Raw genomic sequence first — 21,573 nt, forward strand, 5'->3', positions numbered from 1 at the left:
CTGTCTGTATGTGTGTGTGTGCACATGTGACTGTCTGTATGTGTGTGTTTGTGTATGTGTGCACATGTGACTCTGTCTGTCTGCACATGTGCCTGCCTGTGTGACTGTGTGTGCGCGCATGTGAGTGTGTGTGTGTGTGTGCGCGCATGTGTCTGTCTGTGCGCGCATGTGTCTGTGTGTGCGCACGCATGTGACTCTGTATGTGTGTGTGCACATGTGACTGTCTGTATGTGTGTGTGTGTGTGTGTGTGTGTGTGTGCACATGTGACTGTATGTGTGTGTGTGCACATGTGACTGTCTGTCTGTGTGTGTGTGCGCACTTGTGACTGTCTGTCTGTATGTGTGTGTGCACTTGTGACTCTGTCTGTATGTGTGTGTGCACATGTGACTCTGTCTGTATGTGTGTGCACATGTGACTGTCTGTATGTGTGCGCGCACATGTGACTCTGTCTGTATGTGTGTATGTATGTATCAGGGTTGCCAACTTTCAGTAAATTTATTTGCATTTGTCCATGAATGTCCGGATTTTACAAACTGTTCGTAAATTTACTGAAAGTTGGCAACCCTGGTATGTATGTATGTGTATGTATGTGTAAGCCTGTGTCTGTATGTATGTTACTTTTAATCCTGACCCCCCCCCCCCCCATTCCTGTACCATGACAATGGATTTTGTAGGGCTTGTTTGATAGCAAGGACTGCTGCTTCTCTGAAAAGCAATCCATGCACAGATCGCTTTTCAGAGGCATTTGACAGGCTGTAAAGAGGCATTATGTTGCCTCTTTACTACCTGTTTTAAGCCCGTAAATGCAGCATCACTACACCGCAACCGTGCAATGCACACAGTTGCGGGGTAGTTGCAGTGCACCCCCATTCACCCTCAGTATACCTCCAGTTGCAGCCACAGCATGTGAACACCCCAGCTGCTGCCACTGCAGCTAAAGGTAGAGAAGTTGGGGGTGGTAAAAATGGCTCAACCATGTGGTTTTACCGCCCCTTTGACATGTTAACAAGCCCTTGGTTCACATCTGTGCAGACCATGGGCTTCTGTACCCACAAAAATGCAGGGAAACAAGTCCCCAACCTTCTTTTTTTTTTTTTTTATTGGACTGCAGCAAAAGCACCCCACATTTTCCAATGTGTGGGTGTACCATTAAGAATTAATGGTACCCCTAAAGAGCAGAGCATTTGTCTGTGTCAGGAATGAGCGCGATTTTGCGCGTGTTCTGCGACACACCGTAATGTGAACCAAGCCTTGGACTGGGGTGCCTCAAGACTGAAAATACTTTTTAAGGGTGCCCCGACTGGAAAAAGGTTGAGAAACACTGGTCTGGACTGAATCAAATTTCTTTTTTTTGCATTGTTTTTCTTGGTGTTCATAAACTTTCCATATGAAAAAGCATAATGGAAGAAGAAAAACTTTTTTGAAATTCTTTATTTTTTTTCTTACAAAATGGGCAGTGATTGTATGTATTAACTGCTTGTTTCCAATTTCAGCTACAGTTATGATTTGAGTCACTCGCTCCAGTACAATCTTACAATCTTACGGATGCCCACTGAGATGATGAAGTTTGAGATGACAAATCGGACTCGTCAGGAAGGTTTTGATATATTTGAGGATGAAGCAATGAGTAGCCAAGGTGGAAGCAGTGAGTTGTATATCTACTTATTTTCCTGACTGTTTAATTTATGTGCACAAAATCCAAATTAAAACTTGATATTCCCACTAAAAATGATTTTATTTGAGAAGTTTTTATATCAGACTACATATACCCATTTATGAGAAATGTTATGCCTCATTTTATTCTTACAAATGTCAATGAATTTGTACACAAAATAGGTCCTATAATTTTATAGGGTGTTGCTCATCTTATTGAGTTTTACTAAAATTAGTAAAAATATGAAATGCCCTGCTATGTTTGTTGTAAAGGTAATATAAACCGAATCACTGAAAACTTTTCTTTCACTCATGGTTAGTGTTTGGCTTAAGCCATTATCAAATCAACTGTTTACTCCTTTTAAATCATAATGACGACAAACTACCCAAATGACCCTGATCAAAATCTTCCATAACCCAGTACTTAATGCAGTGTATTGCCCCCTTTAACATCAATGACAGCTTGAAGTCTTTTGTGGTAAATTCTTGCGTGTCTTGCATGAACTGCACGTTTGAGATCTCCCCAGAGGGGCTCAATGATTTTGAGGTCAGGAGACTGAGATGGCCACTCCAGAACCTCACTTTATTCTGTTGTAGCCAATGACAGATCGACTTGGCATTTTGTGTTTCATGATCATTTTCATGTTGGAATGTTCCAGTACGTCCCATGTGCAGCCTATTGGCTGATGAATGCAATTGTTCCTCCAGTATTTTTTGATAACATAACTGCATTCATCTTGCCAACAATTTTGCCCAAAATTCCTGTGCCTTTTGTAGCTCACACATCCCAAAATATCGGTGATCCACCTCCATACCTTTCTTCATATGCCTTGTTGACTCCTCTCCAAATGTAGCGTTTTTGGTTGTAGCCAAATAGCTAAATTTTGGTCTCATCAATCCAAATGACTTTGTACCAGAAGGTTTGAGGCTCGTCTTTGTGCGGTTTGGCGTATTGTAAGTGGGATACTTTGTGGCATTTGCCTAGTAATGGCTTTCTTCTGACGAATTGATCATGCAGCCCATCTTTCTTAGAGTGCCTCCTTATTGTGCATCTTGAAATAGCCACGCCACATGTTTTCAGAGTCCTGTATTTCACCTAAGGTTATTTGTGGGTTTTTCTTTGCATCCCAAAACATTTTCCTGGCAGTTGTGGCTGAAATTTGTTAGTCTACCTGACGGTAAATTGGTTTCAGCAGAACCCCTAATTTCCCACTTTTGGATTCGAGTATGAACACTGCTGATTGGCATTCTCAATTCCTTGGACATCTCTTTATACCCCATTCCTGTTTTATACAGTTCTACTAACCTTTCCCGCAGATCCTTTGACAATTATTTTGCTTTCCCCATGATTCAGAATCCAGAAACGTCAGTGCAGCACTGGATGAAAGATGCAAGGGTCTGTCAGGAGTCCAGAGACTCATTGACCTTTTATACACACACTAATTACAAGCAAACAAATCAAAGGTGAGGATGGTTACCTTTTTATAGCCATTCAAACCCCTTTGTGTCAACTTGTGTGCATGTTATCAGGCCAAAATCACCAGGGTATGTAAACTTTTGATCATGGTCATTATGATTTAAAGCAGGGGTGTCAAACTAACGGCCCTCCAGCTGTTCCGAAACTACAAGTCCCATCATGCCTCTGCCTGTGAGAGTCATGCTTGTAACTGTTAGCCTTGCAATGCCTCATGGGACTTGTAGTTTTGCAACAGCTGGAGGGCTGCCAGTTTGACACCCCTGATTTAAAAAGAGTAAGCACAGCTGATTCATAATAAATGGCTTCAGCCAAACCCTAACCATGAGGGAAAAATGTTTGTTGTTCATATTCTCAGAAAAATGGCAGAGAAATCATAACTTCTGCCAAGGTATGTTAACTTATGAGAACTATATAATGGAAGGCAGTTGTACAACACTAGTTCACCAAAATATTGAAATATAAATAGTCAACAAACAATCCAATAAGCACCAGTCATGAATAATTCATAATCTTTATTTGACAAGTAGGTAGTACAGCAGTGGACATGACAAATTACAATAGATGACATTTTGCAATCTTTGAATTAAAGGTTCTTGAACAAAAATGTATTTAATTGTGTGGTAACCAAACACAACAAGGGTGGGGAATTCTGAGAGGTGATAAAGGACCGTACAAATCTGTGGAAAAAAACACAGGAAATGCAGTGTCCCAACAGAATATTTTCTATAACTGTAATATTTTTCAGTATAAGTGCAAGTTCACACCATTAGTCATTTTCTAGTTTTGCATAACACTGTACTGGAACCTAGCAAATTGTATCCATGCACTTGAACTGCGTGTGGCGCTAACTGTAAGCAAAAATTGATCTGGAATGTGTCCAGAGTGTTTTTGTGGTGTGAACTGGCCTTAAAAATGCTTCAATGCAGTTCAGAAAATGTAGAAACAAACTGCATTGGTGTGAACTAGAGCCATTGGAATACAGGGGAAACCCTGCATGCTTTTTTTTTTTAGTGCAGAAAAAAAGCACCTGGAACTGCATCCAATGTGAACTGGCCCTAAATGTTGCCCTAGTATCTGAAGAGGTAAAATGTAACTGTTACCCAGATATATTAGCCCTCATCATATTGACCCAGATATATTAGCCCTCATCATATTGGCCTATCTCTTTGCATTCATATCTTTGATCTTGGTGATTTTATGCCAGAATTGAGAAAGGTTACTTTTGTTTCTAATGGAGTGAGATTTAAAGTGGTTGTAAAGGCACAAGGTGTTTTACCTTCATGCATGCTATGGGGGGCGGGGGGAGAGATGAATTCCTGATTCCCCCAGGAGGCAATTGGATATCCCCTGGATCAGCTATCCCAGGTGTTACATAATCAGTTATATACCGTGTATTCAGAAATGCATCTAGCTCTTTCCTAGAACAATTTACTGACCTTGCCACAACAAATTTTTGAGGGAGTCTATTCCATATTTTCAGAGCTCTTGTCAGGGTTGAGTTCACCTGCTGGTGGCACTGGGGTTCACTTTGCAGATAGCTTCAGTTCCAGTGTTCACCAGCAGGTGTCTTCCAGAAGCCAGCAGGTTCTGGTCAGCCACACCTGGCTCCAGCTGCCAGGTAAATATTTAAGGCTGCTCCTCCCTTCCCCAAGGGTGTCGCTATCCTGTCTGACTGCCTCCTTGCTGCCAGATTTTGCCTGATAACCTTCCCTTGTCCTGATCCATCCTGCACCCTTCTGCCTTGTTCCATACCTTTTTTTTACTCAGTCGTGTCCCCTACCTTGCATATTGTATATGGATAGCAGTTGGGTTCATTAGTAGTTCTTTTTGTTTGCTGGAGTGGTTTATGCTTTCACTGATTGCTGTGTATGTTTATGGGTGTGTCCACTGTAAATGAATATCACTTTAATAAATAAATACTTTGTTTAGTCTCAGTTCCTGTGTAGCTATGTGTCTGGTCACCTTAGATGCTGATATCTTACTTTGAAGAAGCCATTCCATATGTGGAGGTTAAATCTCCTTTCTTCTAGACATAAAGAGTGCCCCCTTGTCTTTGACCTGAATGTTAATAACTCTTCAAGTTCACTCTATGGACCACTTGTGTATTTTATACATAGACATCCTTCATCCTCTTAATTGCCTTTTCTCAAGAGAATAAATGCAGTTCAGCTAATCTTTCATAATATACTGTAGGTTCCTCCACTTTCCTTGTGTCCCAGTGTGAATGAGATCTGAGTACTGGGAGCAACCTGGCATATTGGAGCAAGGCCTAATCTTCTGTAGCTAAATGCTCCCTCAATACCACCATCTTGGAAGCGGCATGCAAAGTGCTGTTGCGGTGGTATTTGGGTTCCAGATTATATTGCCCATGCCAACCCAGCCTCTAGTGATTGCTGTTTCTGGGGATGTGGGTCATCGTGGGGATAATATACACACACGTGGTGGACCTGCCTGCTATTGGTGGGATTCTCTTCCAGAGTGTTTGGCTTGTTGTACTCTGTTCCATTTAAATAATTGAAATTTATGCTAAATTTGCACTGTTTGCCTTATAGCGTGTTTACTTGCTGGTCAACAAATTGGCAATCTATCTGTTTATAGCAGCTAAAAAAATTATTGCTCGGGCATGGAGGAAACCCATGGCCCCTTTTCAGGATGTGAAAAACCATTTGACGGTCATTATGGTAAATGAAAACATTTCTAGGGAGCTTGGCATGTGTAGCATTCTCAAATGTCTGGGAGCCATGGTTGATGTATGCCTTCCCTGAACTCCCTCTGACTAGTGTGGGGCAGTGCTGACTGGTATCTTGGGTCCCCCTTCTCCTCCTATTTCCCCTTTACTCCATTTCTACTTTCCTCTTCTGAATTTTCTTAACATTTTCCCTCTTTCTGGGGCTTTTAGCCCACTTTAGTTATCGAATGCAGTTATAGTACCGTATATTTGAAGTTAATCCCATAGAATGCAAACAGAACAAATATGTAATAACTCGGCATTGAATTACATATTTGTTCTGTTTACTCTTGCATTCAATGCGATTAACCCCAAATATACTATGGCTGCATTCAGGTTTTCTGTGATCGTTCGATTGGGAGGCTTCTCTCTGTTTATGTTCAATGTTCCATGTGTTTTTTTTTCTTGTTTTCCCTTTCAAAGTATAGTATTTGGTTTTTACAATAAGAAACAGAACTGATTCTTTACAGAATCATTCTCAGCGTCGGACCTCAAAGTCCAGTAACAGGGAAAAAAAACCTGGCATTAACCAAATGAACCTTGGCAGAACAATATTCAATCTACTCTTAAGGTATTTGGTAGTTAAGTTTTCTTGGCTAGTAGGCCAGTAAGTATCTCAGTACTTTGCGATCTGGACCCCTGGCTGTGCAGGGGTAGGAACTGCATGTCTATTGTCAACAAGCGACTGTCTGCCCAGTGCCTGAATCTCAAATCGCATACACACCTGGAGACTGTGAGAAGAAGCTAGCCATCCGACATGTTTCACATTTTTTTGTGCCACTCCTATCCCTTGTGTGGGCAGCCCAAGTGCCTCCGACATTATTTTATGTTCTATGCTATATCTGCAATAAAAAAATTATTGGCCCAAAATAAGCTTGGCACAACAGTAGTGTCGGATGTATACAATCGCCAGTAGCTGAGCTTACTTGCTTGCACTCGGAAGAGTCCGAGATGTGATTGTGCAGTCAGGCTCCAGTGATGGTGTATAGCAACTGGGCTAGGCAGATGAGCAAATTGGCAGGCTGGGGGCTGATGTTGGTTGCCATCCACGGCACTGGAGAGAGACGGCATCCAGAGGGAGCTGTAGCTTGTCTCCTCGTGGAGGCGCCATCTGTGTACAGCGACCAACGATGACGTCACTCATTGCGCCAAAGAGTGGAAGCCACTGGTAGGAAGGGCACCTAAAGAGCTAGCGGGTTGCATGGTCCGGTCACTGACATGTTTTGCATTCCTGCGCCTTCTCAAGTCATGATAAATCTGTCATGCCTGTGAATGTCTGTTTTACAATGCCTCATGGGACGTGTATTTCCCAAATAGCTGGAGAGCTGTAGTTTGGATATCACTGATGAAGCAACATTTTCTGTAATGTCTCTGATAAGCCGGCATATAGACTTTCAGTATGATATATTTTGGGGCGTCCCCACCTATACAGGGAAACCTGCCAAGCTGAATACAAGCCCTCCAGCATGTTCTTGGAACAGGGGTGTTAAACTGGCAGCCCTCCAGTTGCAGAACTACAAGTCCCATGAGGCATTGCAAGGCTGACGGTTACAACCATGTCTCCCACAGGCAGAGACATGATGGGACTTATGCAGCAGCTGGAGGGCAGCCAGTTTGAGACCCCTGGTTCAGAATGTTTGGAAAATTTTGGGCTAACTGGATAGGGACCCGATACCATCGTGTGAGAAGTTTACAATAAGGCTCCTATATGCATGAGGCAAGGGATGAGATGTGTTATGCACTGTTTGAAATGATCCCAGTTCCCCAGGTTATCATACTGGCAGTTGTATGTGGTTGTTTTTCCATATTACTTGGAAGTGGCAAAAGTTTACCTTAATCACTGTGCCCTTTTTTTTTCAACACCACAATATACCGCCTTTCCCTCTCCTAGCAACTTCAATGCCTTAACAATATTACATAATGTGATAATTAATTTTTTTTTCCCTGCGCATTTTTTTTAAAGATCAGGCATTGCTGGAAATTGCTAAGAATTTAATGAGGCACTATGACATTTTCCAGTGGCTGTAAATACTGAGCACCTTTAAATCAAATGCAACAGAAAGAGGTGCAAGTTGTTTTGAATGCCAAAGCATCTTCCTTTTCACACAAATGGTTACAAATATGACCATGGAGTTATGTAATCCTAAAACCATAATCATTACCATTTGAATATTCATAAAGTCAAATAACTAGCAAAAATCATATAGAAATATTCTCAATGTTTTACTATTGTCAGAGAAACAAACTCATTTACAGCTCCAGCTCTGTATTTCATATATAAACAAAAATGTTTTGATGGCCATGTATCACAACTTCTATGGATTTAGACTGATTTCAGAAGATGAGATTAAAAAAAATTAGACCGTGTTTTTATGTTGAGGTAATCCAGCATTACACTCCAGTATAAGACTTCACAGTAGACAAGACATAATAATCAAACTTTCGTTAAGCTTTCTATTGCTATGGGTTGGAACAAAAAATATTGCAAAAACAAGCATACTTGGTTTTAAAAAAAATTGTTTTTTTTATTTTCTTTCCTCCAAGGCATTAATCCATGGCTAACAGGGAGGAAAGCAAGTAGGAAAGGACCTGCCCTCTTTACTTAATAAGCGGTTGTAATACAATATACAGTCCTGATCAAAAGTTTAAGACCACTTGAAAAATGGCAAAAAATCATATTTTACATTGTTGGATCTTAAAGCGGATGTGCCATGGGAACAAAATATTAAAAGTCAGCAGCTACAAATACTGCAGCTGCTGACTTTTAATATTAGGACACTTACCTGTCCTGGAGTCCAGCGCCGATCGCAGCAGAGCACGAGCGATCGCTCGTCACTCTGCTGCTCCCCCCGCCATCCACGCTGAGGGAACCAGGAAGTGAAGCGCTGCGGCTTCACTGCCCGGTTCCCTACGGCGCATGCGCGAGTCGCGCTGCGCCCGCCGATTGGCTCACACGCTGTGTGCTGGGAGCCGAGTGTTCCCAGCACACAACGGGCGACAGACGGGATGTGACGGAATGCCCGTCTTTCGCCCGTATCGTGTGGCCGGAAGTGGGTGCAAATACCTGTCTTTAGACAGGTGTCTGCACCCCCCTCCCCCCTGAAAGGTGTCAAATGTGACACCGGAGGGGGGGAGGGTTCCGATCAGCGGGACTCCACTTTAGGGTGGAGGACCGCTTTAACAAGGTTTCAAGTAGAGCTTCAACATGCAACAAGAAGAAATAAGTGAGACAATTTTTTTTTTTGAGCATTCAATTTAATGTAAACAATGAATAAACTGAAACCGGCTGTTTTTCAGCTGATCAAAAGATTAGGCCCACACCTCAAAAAAAAAAGAACCCCCCCCCCCCCCCAAAACAGAAATCCAACTTCCAAACATGAACTCAGTAATGAGTAGCTCCGCCGTTATTGTTGATCACTTCAAAAATTTGTTTTGGCATGCTTGATGCCTCGCGTTTCCATGAGGTGAGTGGGAACATTTCTCCAAGTGGTGAAGACAGCCGCACGAAGGCCATCTACTGTCTGGAACTGTTGTCCATTTTTGTAAACTTCCCTTGCCATCCATCCCCCAAGGTTTTAGATCAGGGGAACACGCAGAATGGGCCAAAAGAGTGATGTTCTCCTAGAAGTCCCTTGTCCTGCGGGCATTGTGTACTGTAGCGTTGTCCTGTTGAAAAACCCAGTCGTTGCCACACAGACAAGGGCCCTCAGTCATGAGGAATGCTCTCTGCAACATCTGGACATGGCCAGCGGCCGTTTGATGCCCCTGCACTACCTGAAGCTCCATTATTCCACTGGAAAAAGCACACCAGACCATTATGGCGCCCCCTCCACTCTGGCGAGTAGAAAACATCTCAGGTGGGATCTGCTTGTCATGCCAGTAACGTTGGAAACCATCAGGACCATCAAGGTAAAAAAATTCTCATCCGAGAATAAAACTTTCTTCCACCTTTGAATGTCCCATGTTTTGTGCTCTCTTGCAAAGTCCAAACTAGCAGTTCTGTGACGTTCAAGGAGACAAGGTTTTTGAAGACGTTTTTTGTTTTTGAAGCCCCGTCAGTCTCAGATGCCATCTGATGGTTATGGGGCTGCAGTCAGCACCAGTAAGGACCTTAATTTGGGTCGAGGATCGTCCAGTGTCTTGGAGAGACCCTGCTTATGCAGTTCAGCAACCCGACCACGTTCAAAAAGGGAGTTTTTTTGTCTTTGCTATCATAATGTGTGACTACCTGACAGAAAATGACAATAAATCCAAATTTTTGCACAGATTTGGCCTTTTAAAGGCATGTGGTCCTAAACTTTTGATCAGCTGAAAAACGGCCCGTTTCAATCTATTCGTTTTCATTAAATTGAATGCTCAAATGTTGTCTCACTCTCATTTCTTCTTGTTGCATGTTGAAGCTCTACTTGGAACCTTAAGATCCAACAGTGTAAAATATGATTTTTTGCTGTTTTTCAAGTGGTCTTAAACTTTTGATCAGGACTGTTAATAGGTTAACTTTTGATGTACTCCAGAATAAAAGAAAAGAACCAAAGTCGTATAATTCAACAGTCAAGCATTTACATTCTTAAGAAAGAAATGGAAGAATTCCATTGGGGGAGACCAAATATCTCTACCTTCTATATTCTAAAAGTTGGCATGCTTCCATGTCAGTATTTTCTGTATATGCACACAGACCAATACATCATTCCAAAAAGTGTTCATGCGTGTTCATTCTGGCCATACAGTGTATATGCAGTTAAATGCCTTTAGTTCATTATTTAATCCATTTGACACCAGAAAAATAACCTCTATACCTTGGTCCACAACCTGCAGTACTTTTTTTTTCTCATCTTGTGGCCCGCAAGCTTTACAACCGCAAGTAGTGAGTGTTTACCTTGCTGTAGTGGTAGTGATCTCTAGTCTCATATATCATGACTCCAACTACTCCTTTAGCATAAAAAACAAAAAACTGCGCCAAATAAAAATTAATAAACCCCCTACTTAAAAAAAGCAGATTAGCAGGAAGTCCAAAAAAGTCCTTATGCTCATATGCAGAGGCTACTGATGTAATTTTCAAAACATTCAAACACATTGGTTCCTTAAGGTGTTGCTTAGTGCTGAAAAGATGGATCTTTCAATCACCCGGTGACATGCATACATATCGTGAAGTCCCTCCACCGAGAAAATGAGCCTCTTACCAGATGGCAAGTAACCAGAGCAGTTGGCTATAGCCCAGCCACGGCCTTTAGGTTCCCCAGGGATCACAGGTAAAAAGCCAGCAGCGTCACGACCGTTTTGAAATCAATCGCTTCTTGAGCTTTTGCTGGTGGATCACCCGAGACTTTTTAGGTGCGATCGATCGAGCTCCTTTCCTCATCACCGAGGGCTTGTTGGGGACCTTTTTCTTAGGCTTTGCCTTGAGCTTTAATGATCCCTGTGCCACGGCTGTATCGACTCCTCCTCGCAAGAGCTTTCTACCTTCATGCAAGCTCCCTCGCATGGGGGAAAACTCTTGCGAGTGCGCTCCTGTGATACAGCGGCGGCCATAGCCGCCAACTGAATCACTCGGCCCCGGCGCGCCGCGTCATTGGTTGTGATTGACAGCAGCGCCAGCCAATGGCTGCGCTGCTATCAATACGTCCAACTTGGCCAATCAACGGCCAGGCTTGGAACCAAACAGGATGACGGGAACGCACGCAGGACTTTCGAGGGGTGAGGTAAGTAAAACGGGGGCTCGGGGGGGGGGCATTAAGGTGAAAAAACATTTACCTTTACAACCCCTTTAAAGGTATTGGTTATTTAGGAATTTATATCATGTAAAACAAATAAGCAACGTTAACCTTCATCCCTAGAGATGAAGCAAAATACTTTGCAAATAAGCCAAGTGTACATATACAGTATATTAGACAGTCAAGCCTTGTGAGTTACACTGACCACTTTCTATTATCTGTGGATGCTTTATACAGAAACTGAATTTTTTTATTAGAGGTATAAACTAGAGTTGGAGTGTTCATTCAAAGAGCCAAAGTGAATTGATTCAAGATTACTGGTAGCAATGTATAGGCTTCTTGATGTTTGGTTTAAAAAAAAATGTCTTCCATACAGAGGCATTCGCTCAACAAAGTCTATTACAAACATTCCCCAGCATTATGATCCGTCTAGTCATCCCAAATTACCTAATTAAACATTGTGGTAAACTGCTTTTTTTGCATATATAGTGCTTTGAAAAAGTATTCACACCTTGAAATTCTCCACATTTTGTCATGTTACAACCAAAATTGTAAATTTTTTTATTCAGATTTTGTGATAGACCAATACAAAGTGGCACATAATTGTGAAAGGAAAACGATTAACTTTTTTTTTTTTTTTTTTTTTAAATATGTGAAAAGTGTAGCATGCATTTGTATTCAGGCCCCCTTTACTCCGATACCCCTAACTAAAATCTAGTGAAACTAATTGCCTTCCGCAGTCACCTAATTTAGTAAATAGAGTCCACCTGTGTGTAATTCAATCTCAGTATAAATAAAGCTTTTCTGTTGAAGGCCTCAGAGGTTTGTTGGAGAACCATAGTGAACAAACTGTATCATGAAGGCCAAGGAACACCAAAAACTTTATCACCTACCGGTCTGGAGAAGTTCAAAGCTTGGGATATTTTTTAAAACCTAACCCTGCTTTAAACATCTTGCAGAGTGCTGTTCAATTTTTCTGAAAATGGAAAGGGTATGGCACAACTACGAACCTACCAAGATATGGCCATCCAACTAAGCAGCCAAAAGGCCCACGGTAACTCTAAAATATAAAATATTTTTTTTTTAAAAGATCCACAGCACAGGTGGGGAGAATATGTCCACAGGACAACTATTAGGTGTGAACTCCACAAATTTGACATTTTATCGAAGAGTGGCAAGAAGATGGCTATTGTTGAAATAAAGCTGTAATAAGTTCTGTTTGCTGTTTGTGAGAAGCCATGTGGGGGACACAACAAAAAACAAAACAAACAAAAAAAAAGCTTTTTGTGGCAGAAAACAATCGCTGCACATCATCCTGAACACACCCTTCCCACTGTGAAACGTGGTGGTGGCAGCATCATGTTGTGGAGATGCTCTTCTTTAGCCGGGATGGGGAAGCTGGTCAGATGGATGGAGCAAAATACTGATAAATTTTAGAACAAAACCTGTTAGTCTGCAAAAGATTTGGTCAGCAGGACAACGACCCCAAACATACAGCCAGAGCTTCAATGGAATGGTTTAGATCAAAGCATATTCATTTGTTAGAATGGCCCTGTCAAAGTCCAGACCTAAATCCAATTGAGAATATGTGGAAAGACTTGAAAATTGCTGTTCACAGACTCTCCATCCAATCTGACAGAACTCAAGCTATTTTTCAAGCAATAATGGGCAAAATGTCACTTTAGATGTGCAAAGCTTGTAGACACGTACCCAAAAGGACTTGCCGCTGTGATTGCAGGGAAAGGTGGTTCTACAAAGTATTGACTCGGGGCTGAATACAAATGCACACCACTTTTCAGATACTTTTTTAAAAAAAAATGAAAGCCATTTATCATTTTATCTTTACTTCACAATTATGTGCCACTTGGTGTTGGTCCGTCACATGAAATCCCAATAAAATACATTCACGCTTTTGGTTGTAACATGACAAAATTTTTAATTTTATAAGGGGTATGAATACTTTTTCAAGGCACTGTAAATGTGAACCCACATTACTGCATCAAGGCTCTTCTAAAAAATGTAGTTCCTAACGCAACTCAAATGTTTGAGCTCCAAGCTTGTGACATTTGGAGGTCTGTGTATAAAATGTTTGCTGTGCAATTTTGACAAAAATCTGCAGTCTGACCATATTTTCTTGGATATCTGTAGTTCCTACATTGTCGGCACCATAAAGTGTTCATAATGTGTTTTCGTTCCCCCCCCCCCCCCCCCCCCCCCCCCCCCCCCACCGAAGCCATAGGTAAGGGCCTCAGAGCAAACCAATTCAAAAAACTATCCTGCAAGATGGTTTATGCTCTAGATGGAGACACCTCTCTATCTCTCTCATCACCTCTTTTATCGCCACTAGAGATTGAGGATATAACTGAAATCTGTGTCCAAGCTTAATCATCCCAAAAATCAATCCTCAGGTTGGAGTATCCAAAAAGTCTCCCTAGCCAACAGAGTCAAAAGTATAATCCTTAAGGTCCCAACTAACCGTCATCCAGCTTGGCACCATGATGGTGGTCTCAATGCTAAAAAAAACATAGGAGCATACATATGCATCATACAAAACCATCAGATAGGCGTCTGGTTTCAAACTTATGCTGCAGTAGTACAATGACCACAAACATAGTCCGTTATAGGGGGCTATTTTCAGTGAAAAGAACAAGGGGACCTGGAACTTTTTGTATGGCCACCAGAGAGCCTGGCTGGGATTTTGTGAAAAGAGGAGCAACAGAGACCACATAAATTCATAAAAGAACTCTGGTTAGTACTCCTAGATTCTTAGAACAACCTACGTTCCAAGTTCCTTTAAACTGCAAGATCTAGGAAAATTAATGTTTTAAACAATTGGTAGACACACCAAATACTGATTTGATTTAGGATTTTTTTGTTTATGCACCCCTTGTTACAGCAAAAGAGTCATTCAATTGTGTTTTGAAAGCATTTTTACATTAAACCATTTTTCATAAGCATTAAAAAAATTCACAGTACTGTACTATATATACAAAGTATAAATTAAAATATTTAAGGAAGTCGCACATTTCTCGCTCTATCTATATATAATATGGAATTCCCTTTTAAAATGTTTAACTTCAAGTTTTCTCTTGTTGGCTCCTAATGCAAAACAAACCCAGCTGCCACATAAGCGGTGTAAAAAAAAGCACAGTAAAGTGTTTTCAAAAATTGCTGTTGCTGCCTTTGCCCTGCTGTGTAACAAAGTTTTTTAGGTTGCCATAGAAACTGAATATTTGCAGTATATCAGTGGTTAAAGCTCTCTACGCCCTACTTACCTAGATGTTGCCAAAATGGTTCGGTCTTATAGGAAATGTCAGCACCTTGAGAGGTGTGGTGTTGAAAATGTTTGTTTGCAACCCCCCCCCATTTTATATACCCACATTTTGACTATAATGGTATAAAGACCTACCCACAGTTATAATGAAGCAACATTGTTTTCTGAAGACAGCACGTGTATGGCGTTCGGTATACACCCACACTTTTTTTTTTTCTTGTAGCTGTCACACACAATATCAAGTTAATCCATCCTCTTGTTGCAAACATTTCAGCTGAACCATCACGACAACTGTCTGCTCATTGTAAAAATTATTGCACGGCACTGCCAAACAGAACCACAATTTTAAGCAGCAGTACACGTGCTTGCTATAAAATGTGGAAATATGAAAGTCAGCCTTGTTCAGATTTGTAAGTATTGATCAACTATTTATTTTGCTGATTAGATGAATATAATGTATTTTCCATTTGCTTTGTTTAAGATTAAACAAAAAAATGCACATAGTGTCATGAGCAGGGAAACTTCTAAGTCAGATGTGTGCTCCAAAACATATTTCCTTATTGCTGGGTATATACTAGAAGTCTTTTTCTTTTTTCGTTTAACCCAGCGAGCTGTACAAAAACCTGAGACATTGCTGTACTATCGCAAGCATTGTTGGTGCAGCAATCTCCCGCTGTGTCTTCTGACGGGGGACTGCTCCCCTGCCAGAACACACTGATCGGTGCTGGCAGCACTGATCGGGTGCTCGTTTTCCAGCATTCCCGTTCAATAGAAGCCGGTCGTAAGACAGTTGTACGCACACACTAAAAGTCGTCCAGTTTCCACTTAACCAACTGTTTTTCAGCAGATTTTCGACCTGGTTGTACCCAGCTTAAGATATATTCTCATTTTTTATGTTATCCTGAACAAATAAAGCATTTATACTGATGTTATAAATAACTAACATGGAAACGTAACAATCTGTGCCTGGCTCATTTAAAGCGGATTTCCACCTAAAAATTGAACTTCCGCTTAACCCACTCCTCGCCCCCTTACATGCCACATTTGGCATGTAATTTTTTTTGGGGGGGAGTGGGGGCTTCAGGAAAAGGGGACTTCCTGTCCCACTTCCTCCTTCCGCCGAGGGGCTGGAAAGGCGATTAGCTTAATCGCCTTTTCACAGCCCCTCCCTGTAGGCGAGCGCCTGTCCAATCGGACGGGGCCGCGCCGCTCACGCATGCGCAGTGGGTGTCCGGCCGTGAAGCCGAAAGCTGTCACTGCCGGGTGCCCACATTGAGAATGAAGACGCCGGCCGGCGAGGGGGGGCGAGGAGCGGAGCCCCGGCCGGCGCGTCGCTGGAGCCGTGGAGCAGGTAAGTATGTTTATTAAAAGCCAGCAGCTACACTTTTGTAGCTGCTGACTTTTAATAAACGTAAAAAATGGGTGGAAAACCCCTTTAAGGCAAATTAACAGGTTGCTTTCATCCAACATCTCCAGCAGTATATATTTGCCTTTCCTTTGCACCCCATCACTCTTAGTGTCAGGAACTGAGGAATATACCAAGTACTTTTGGAAATGAAGCATGCTGCCCATATTTCAGTTTTATGTTAAAGAGAACATAATCCAGTTTTATATTGGAGAACATAATCCAAACTAGCCACCATATCTTTGGTGTAATTCAGTTTCTCAGCTCCATGTACCCTCTAAGAAGCTAAAGTTCACAAGTACTCCATAAAGTGGGCTGGCTACTACTATGGCCCTGTACCTCCTTATTGTGTGTAAACAAAAATGAGTTTCACAAGACTCCCCAATGTCATTTGCTATAAGTCTGGCAGTAAAGTAAGTACTTTTTGAGCCAAGTGAATGCAGTTGCTTGTGGATTATATGAGGCATTTAGCTGGGTGGGTCAGTAGGGCAAAGTTCAGCTTTAAAGCCATAATTAAAATTACTGCAAGTTGGCAAAAAAACAGAGACCCTACATAAGACCTCTATTGGCCCATCACTTTTGCTATCTAATAGTTGCACCGATGTTGTAGGGTGAATATACTTTATATGTTTTGTCCTTTTGACTCTAATCCTCATCTTTATCTCTAAGCCTAAGTTTGATTTTAGGTTTTCTGGGATTAGTGATAAATTATCAATATTATAGCAGACGTAGAGGTTTCTTATTTACTCATCTTAACCAGATAGAAACCATGCTTATGTGATATTCAAACCTTTTACATACCATGAACATTTTCAAACTATGTGAACGTAGCAGCTCCACCATTAGATATATTCAACAATAATGGGAAAAAAAGTGAAAATAAGTGTGTGTGTGTGTGTGTGTGTGTGTGTGTGTATATATATATATATATATATATATATATATATAATATATAATCTGGAGGACGGGGGGAAAAAAAGATGTCTGCGAGTCAGTCGTTAAAAATTATTAATAAAGCCACTGCTTTAAAACTGGTTCTCCACCGGCAATGAATGAAACATACAGGATTTTTAAAGTTGGCACATGCCTTCCCCCTCATTCACTGCATCAAGTAAAAAGGGAAACATTCAGACATTGCATTTTGAATAAAATCACTGCTTTTGCACTTACCAGTGCCAGTTCGTACATGTTCACATACCTCCCAACTTTTCAACTTCAGAATGAGGGACAAAGGAGCATACCCCCCAAACAAAGTTGTTGAGCGGGGGGGGGGGCGCGGATCAAAGTTGTTGAGCGGGGGGGGGGGTTCGCAGATCAAAGTTGTTGAAGGGGGGGATCAAAAGTTGTTGAAGGGGGGTCCGCAGATCAAAGTTGTTGAGCGGGGGGGAATTCCGTGGAGTTGTTGAGCGGGGGGGGCACAGATCTACCGGAATTTAACGCGAATCGCGGCGGGATTTACCGCGAATCATTCACGCGAAATACAGGAAGGTTGGGAGGTATGTGTTCATGCTCGGTACCAGGTACTAAGGACCCTGTTTTGCAACCTGTGTGTAGGTAGCATGCAGAAGTACCTCTTGAGACAGTGCTTTGTGTTCAACCTCTTTGACTTGTCTATACTACATGTTGTAGTGTTTAAAACGTGTAACTAAGATGTCTTTTTAATAAGGATTTTACAATTCAAATTACATAACACTTCATAGGTGCAATATATTATGGCACAGCAGTTTTTAGGACATTTATCGACATCGGTTTAAGACACTTGTAAATTGACCTTCATTTTTTTTGTACTTTATATGTTTATTTGTTTTTTTCTTTTCTTTACATAAAACAGCATATGGAAAGGCACAGGGCAAATACTCTGCCAAAAACAAACATGAATACAATCCTCTTGACAAAAAAAATACATACATATTCGCTCTGGACCCTCCCATAAACTCCCTCACTAAATCTTCCCACTCTAACCCTTTTTTTAGTCATCACTCTCTCTCACAGAGAGACAAGTGATGCATCTGCCCTTTCCCAGCTCCCCCCCCTCAAAAGACGAGAGAAAAAAAAAAAGAGAAAAAAAAAGAAAAAAAGATAAGAGGGGGAGAGAGGAGGGGAGCCCCATCCTCTCCCTCCCTTAAACCACAATTCATAACAGGAAAGTCGGTTTATCCTTCATATTATATTTTACATTATAATTCCCTGCGCGTATCCGATTCTTCATTTATCAGGTTCAGTCATTAATCTTTTCCCCTCATCTGAATTTTTAAACAAATTCCAGCTCTTCCACGTTTCTTTGTATAGTTTATTTTTACCCTTGGCTGAGAGAACTAGGTTTTCCATAGCTTCTATATCTCTAACTCAATTTATCCACTCTAAAACTGTTGGTGACGTAGTATCCCTCCACCGTAAGGGTATACCTGCTTTAGCTGCATTCACCAAATGGCACAGTACTGAGTTCCGATAAGTCTGAACTGGGATCTCAGATAGGTGAAGTAGGAAAAAAGCGGGATCATTGGGTATTTTTAACTCAGAATTTTTTTGCAAGATTCTCATAATTGACAACCAATAAACTCTTATTTTTTTACAAAACCAAAATATATGAATTAATGTCCCGCTTTCTTCTCCACATCTCCAACATCTGTCAGAATTTTCATTGCAGAATTTTTTGAGTCGTACTGGAGTATGGTACCACTGCATCAAGATTTTATAGTTTAATTCTTGAATTCGTCAAAAAGATAATCTGTTTACGTTGTAATGCAGAGAAGGTCCTATCTAGGTCCTTCTCCCCATTTGTTAAGGCCTGGTATCTCCTGATCCTCCCTAAATTTATTTAATAGTCCATACATTTTAGAGATCCCTCGGGCTAGTGGTTCTAAATCATTACAGTACGACTCAAAGATTGTTAACTGACGATGAAAATTACTTCCCGGGCCTAATCTAAAAAAATTACTTAATTGCAACGCCTGCCAGATATTGACTTCAAAAGGACCTCCTATTTGTATTAATGTTTTAATCGATGGCCAGTTTTCTGATATAATAAAATGTGAGGCCTGATATACTCCTTTCTCTATTAATAACCGGAAAGATCCTCTTCATTACCCGGACTAAAACTTGGGTTCCCCAATATGGGAAACAAAGGTGATCGCACTGTAGAAAAGTTCCCGTTTTGGCATATACGTGCAGTAATTTTTAGTGTTGTGCCAATTATAGGGTGATTTTTAAGAGGAGCCGGTAATACTGTATAGCACCAAGGTGCTCTACCTAAAGGAACTGTACTCAGCTGTTGTTCTATGTCAACCCACCTCTTAGATCTAACATGTTTACACCAGTCCACTAATCTAGATAGATGTACTGCATAATAATACTTAAATATATCTGGGACCCCCATTCCACCAAGATTCTTAGGCATAGTCAACAGATCTCTTTTAATCCTAGGACGTTTCCCGGCCCAGATAAAATTCATAAATAAACTACGTATCTGACGCAAAAAAGTCACTGGAATCTTAATTGGTAGCGCCTGAAGTAAATACAAAATTTTCGGAAGAACGGACATTTTGATTATACTAATGCGGCCAAACCAAGAATGGGAACCAAGTCGCCATTTGTCAAGTAGGGCTCGTAATAGATTATACATTGGTAAAAAATTCATTTTAAAAATGTCCTTTTCTTTTGATGGAATATTTGTGCCCAAGTATCTAAGCATTGGACTCCATTTAAAACCAAAGTTCGCCCGAATGGAATCTCGGGAAAGAGGGGATAGTGACATGCTCATGGCCTCTGATTTAGTCTGATTTATTTTTAAATTAGAGAGAGTGCCATATTTCTCAATCTCACTCAGCAAAGTAGGGAGAGAAATATGAGGCTCGGTTACTGAAAAAAGCATATCATCCGCATAAGCAGAAACCTTGTGGATTCCTTCCCCAACCCTAATACCCCGTATATCCGGATTCAGGTGAATTCTGTTCAGCAATGGTTCCAAAGAGAGAACGAAGAGAAGGGGTGAGAGGGGGCAGCCCTGGCGAGTACCATTCGAGATGCTGAAGGGTTCAGAAAGGACCCCATTTGCCTTTACAACCGCTTGAGGGTTTGTATAAACACTTTTAATCCAGCCAATCATTCGTTCTCCCATTCCTATTTGTTTCAGCACCTCAAATAAGAACCGCCAGTCTACCCTATCAAACGCCTTCTCCGCGTCTGTATTTAAAAATACACACGGTATTTTTTTATCATTTACCTGATTAATCAAATTAAGAACTTTTGTTGTATTATCTCTACCTTCTCTCGTGGGGACGAACCCTACTTGGTCTAAATCTATTATTTGGGGGATCCATGATTGTATTCTGGTTGCTAATATTTTCGTAAATATTTTTAAATCTGTTCAGTAACGAGATGGGTCTGTAACCTCCACAATCCGCCGGGTCCTTCCCCTCTTTTGGAATTAACGTAATATGTGCTCTCAGGGTATCCATAGGGAATGTGGAAGTCAGACCCACCGCATTAAAGACTTTTGTCATTTGTTTACTTAGCAACTCAGAAAATTCTCTGTAGTAACTTATAGTAAAGCCATCCGGACCAGGAGATTTTCCAGATTTGAATGATTTTAATACTTCAGTCACTTCTTTTACCGTAATAGGAGTGTCCAGACTATAACGGGCTGGTGAGGGTAATCTCGTCATACCTGTCGAGGTTAGATATTCTGCTATCCTGGACTGAGGGGAAGTAGCGTGAGGCAAGTTATACAGAGTAGCATAATACTTCCCGAATGTCTGGGCAATATCTTTAGGTATCTGTTTTAAATGTCCCTCTTTATCTTTTATTTGTGATATATAAGTTGACCTATTCTTTTCTTTAATTTTCCCTGCTAACAATCTGCCACATTTATCTCCTATTTCATAATCTATTTGTTTCCCTCGTTGGATTAGGGATTTTGCTTTAAACCGTAAGATCTCCGACAGTTGTCTTCTCAGATGTCCCAGCTCCCTACCTACTGATGCTGTCTGTATCTTTTTATGCTGTGTTTCTAAGGTCTGGATCTCATCTAATAATTCTTTGGTCTGTTTTTCCCTTTCTTTTTCAAAATTGCTCCATGTTTGATTAAAATTCCTCTGATCACGGCCTTGTGTGCCTCCCAAATCATACCTGGGTCACTCTCAGGAATGTCGTTTATCTGAAAATATGCTATAATTTCTTTAGATACATCGTCCCTTACTTCAGGATTTTGAAGAAGGCTTTCATTCAATCGCCAGCATCCCTTATGTTGAGTGGCCAGGTTAGACAGGGAGAGACACAACGAAACCGGAGCATGGTCCGACCATGTTATATTTCCGATTATGATT

The 21,573-nt window shown here is 41.1% G+C and overlaps 1 protein-coding gene across 4 annotated transcripts in view; it reads left to right on the forward strand.

The window, feature by feature from the left end:
* The window catches only part of FIG4 (FIG4 phosphoinositide 5-phosphatase), a 432,686-nt gene that overhangs the window by 133,992 nt on the left and 277,121 nt on the right, over window positions 1-21,573 (forward strand). For all 4 annotated transcript variants that reach the window (XM_040350224.1, XM_040350227.1, XM_040350225.1 and 1 more), the window contains one exon: window positions 1,495-1,646. In XM_040350224.1, coding sequence (XP_040206158.1) covers window positions 1,495-1,646 — 152 coding nt within the window. The remainder of the gene's footprint in view (window positions 1-1,494; window positions 1,647-21,573) is intronic.

The sequence above is a fragment of the Rana temporaria genome, chromosome 4, assembly GCF_905171775.1.
Source record: "Rana temporaria chromosome 4, aRanTem1.1, whole genome shotgun sequence".
Lineage (NCBI taxonomy): Eukaryota > Metazoa > Chordata > Amphibia > Anura > Ranidae > Rana > Rana temporaria.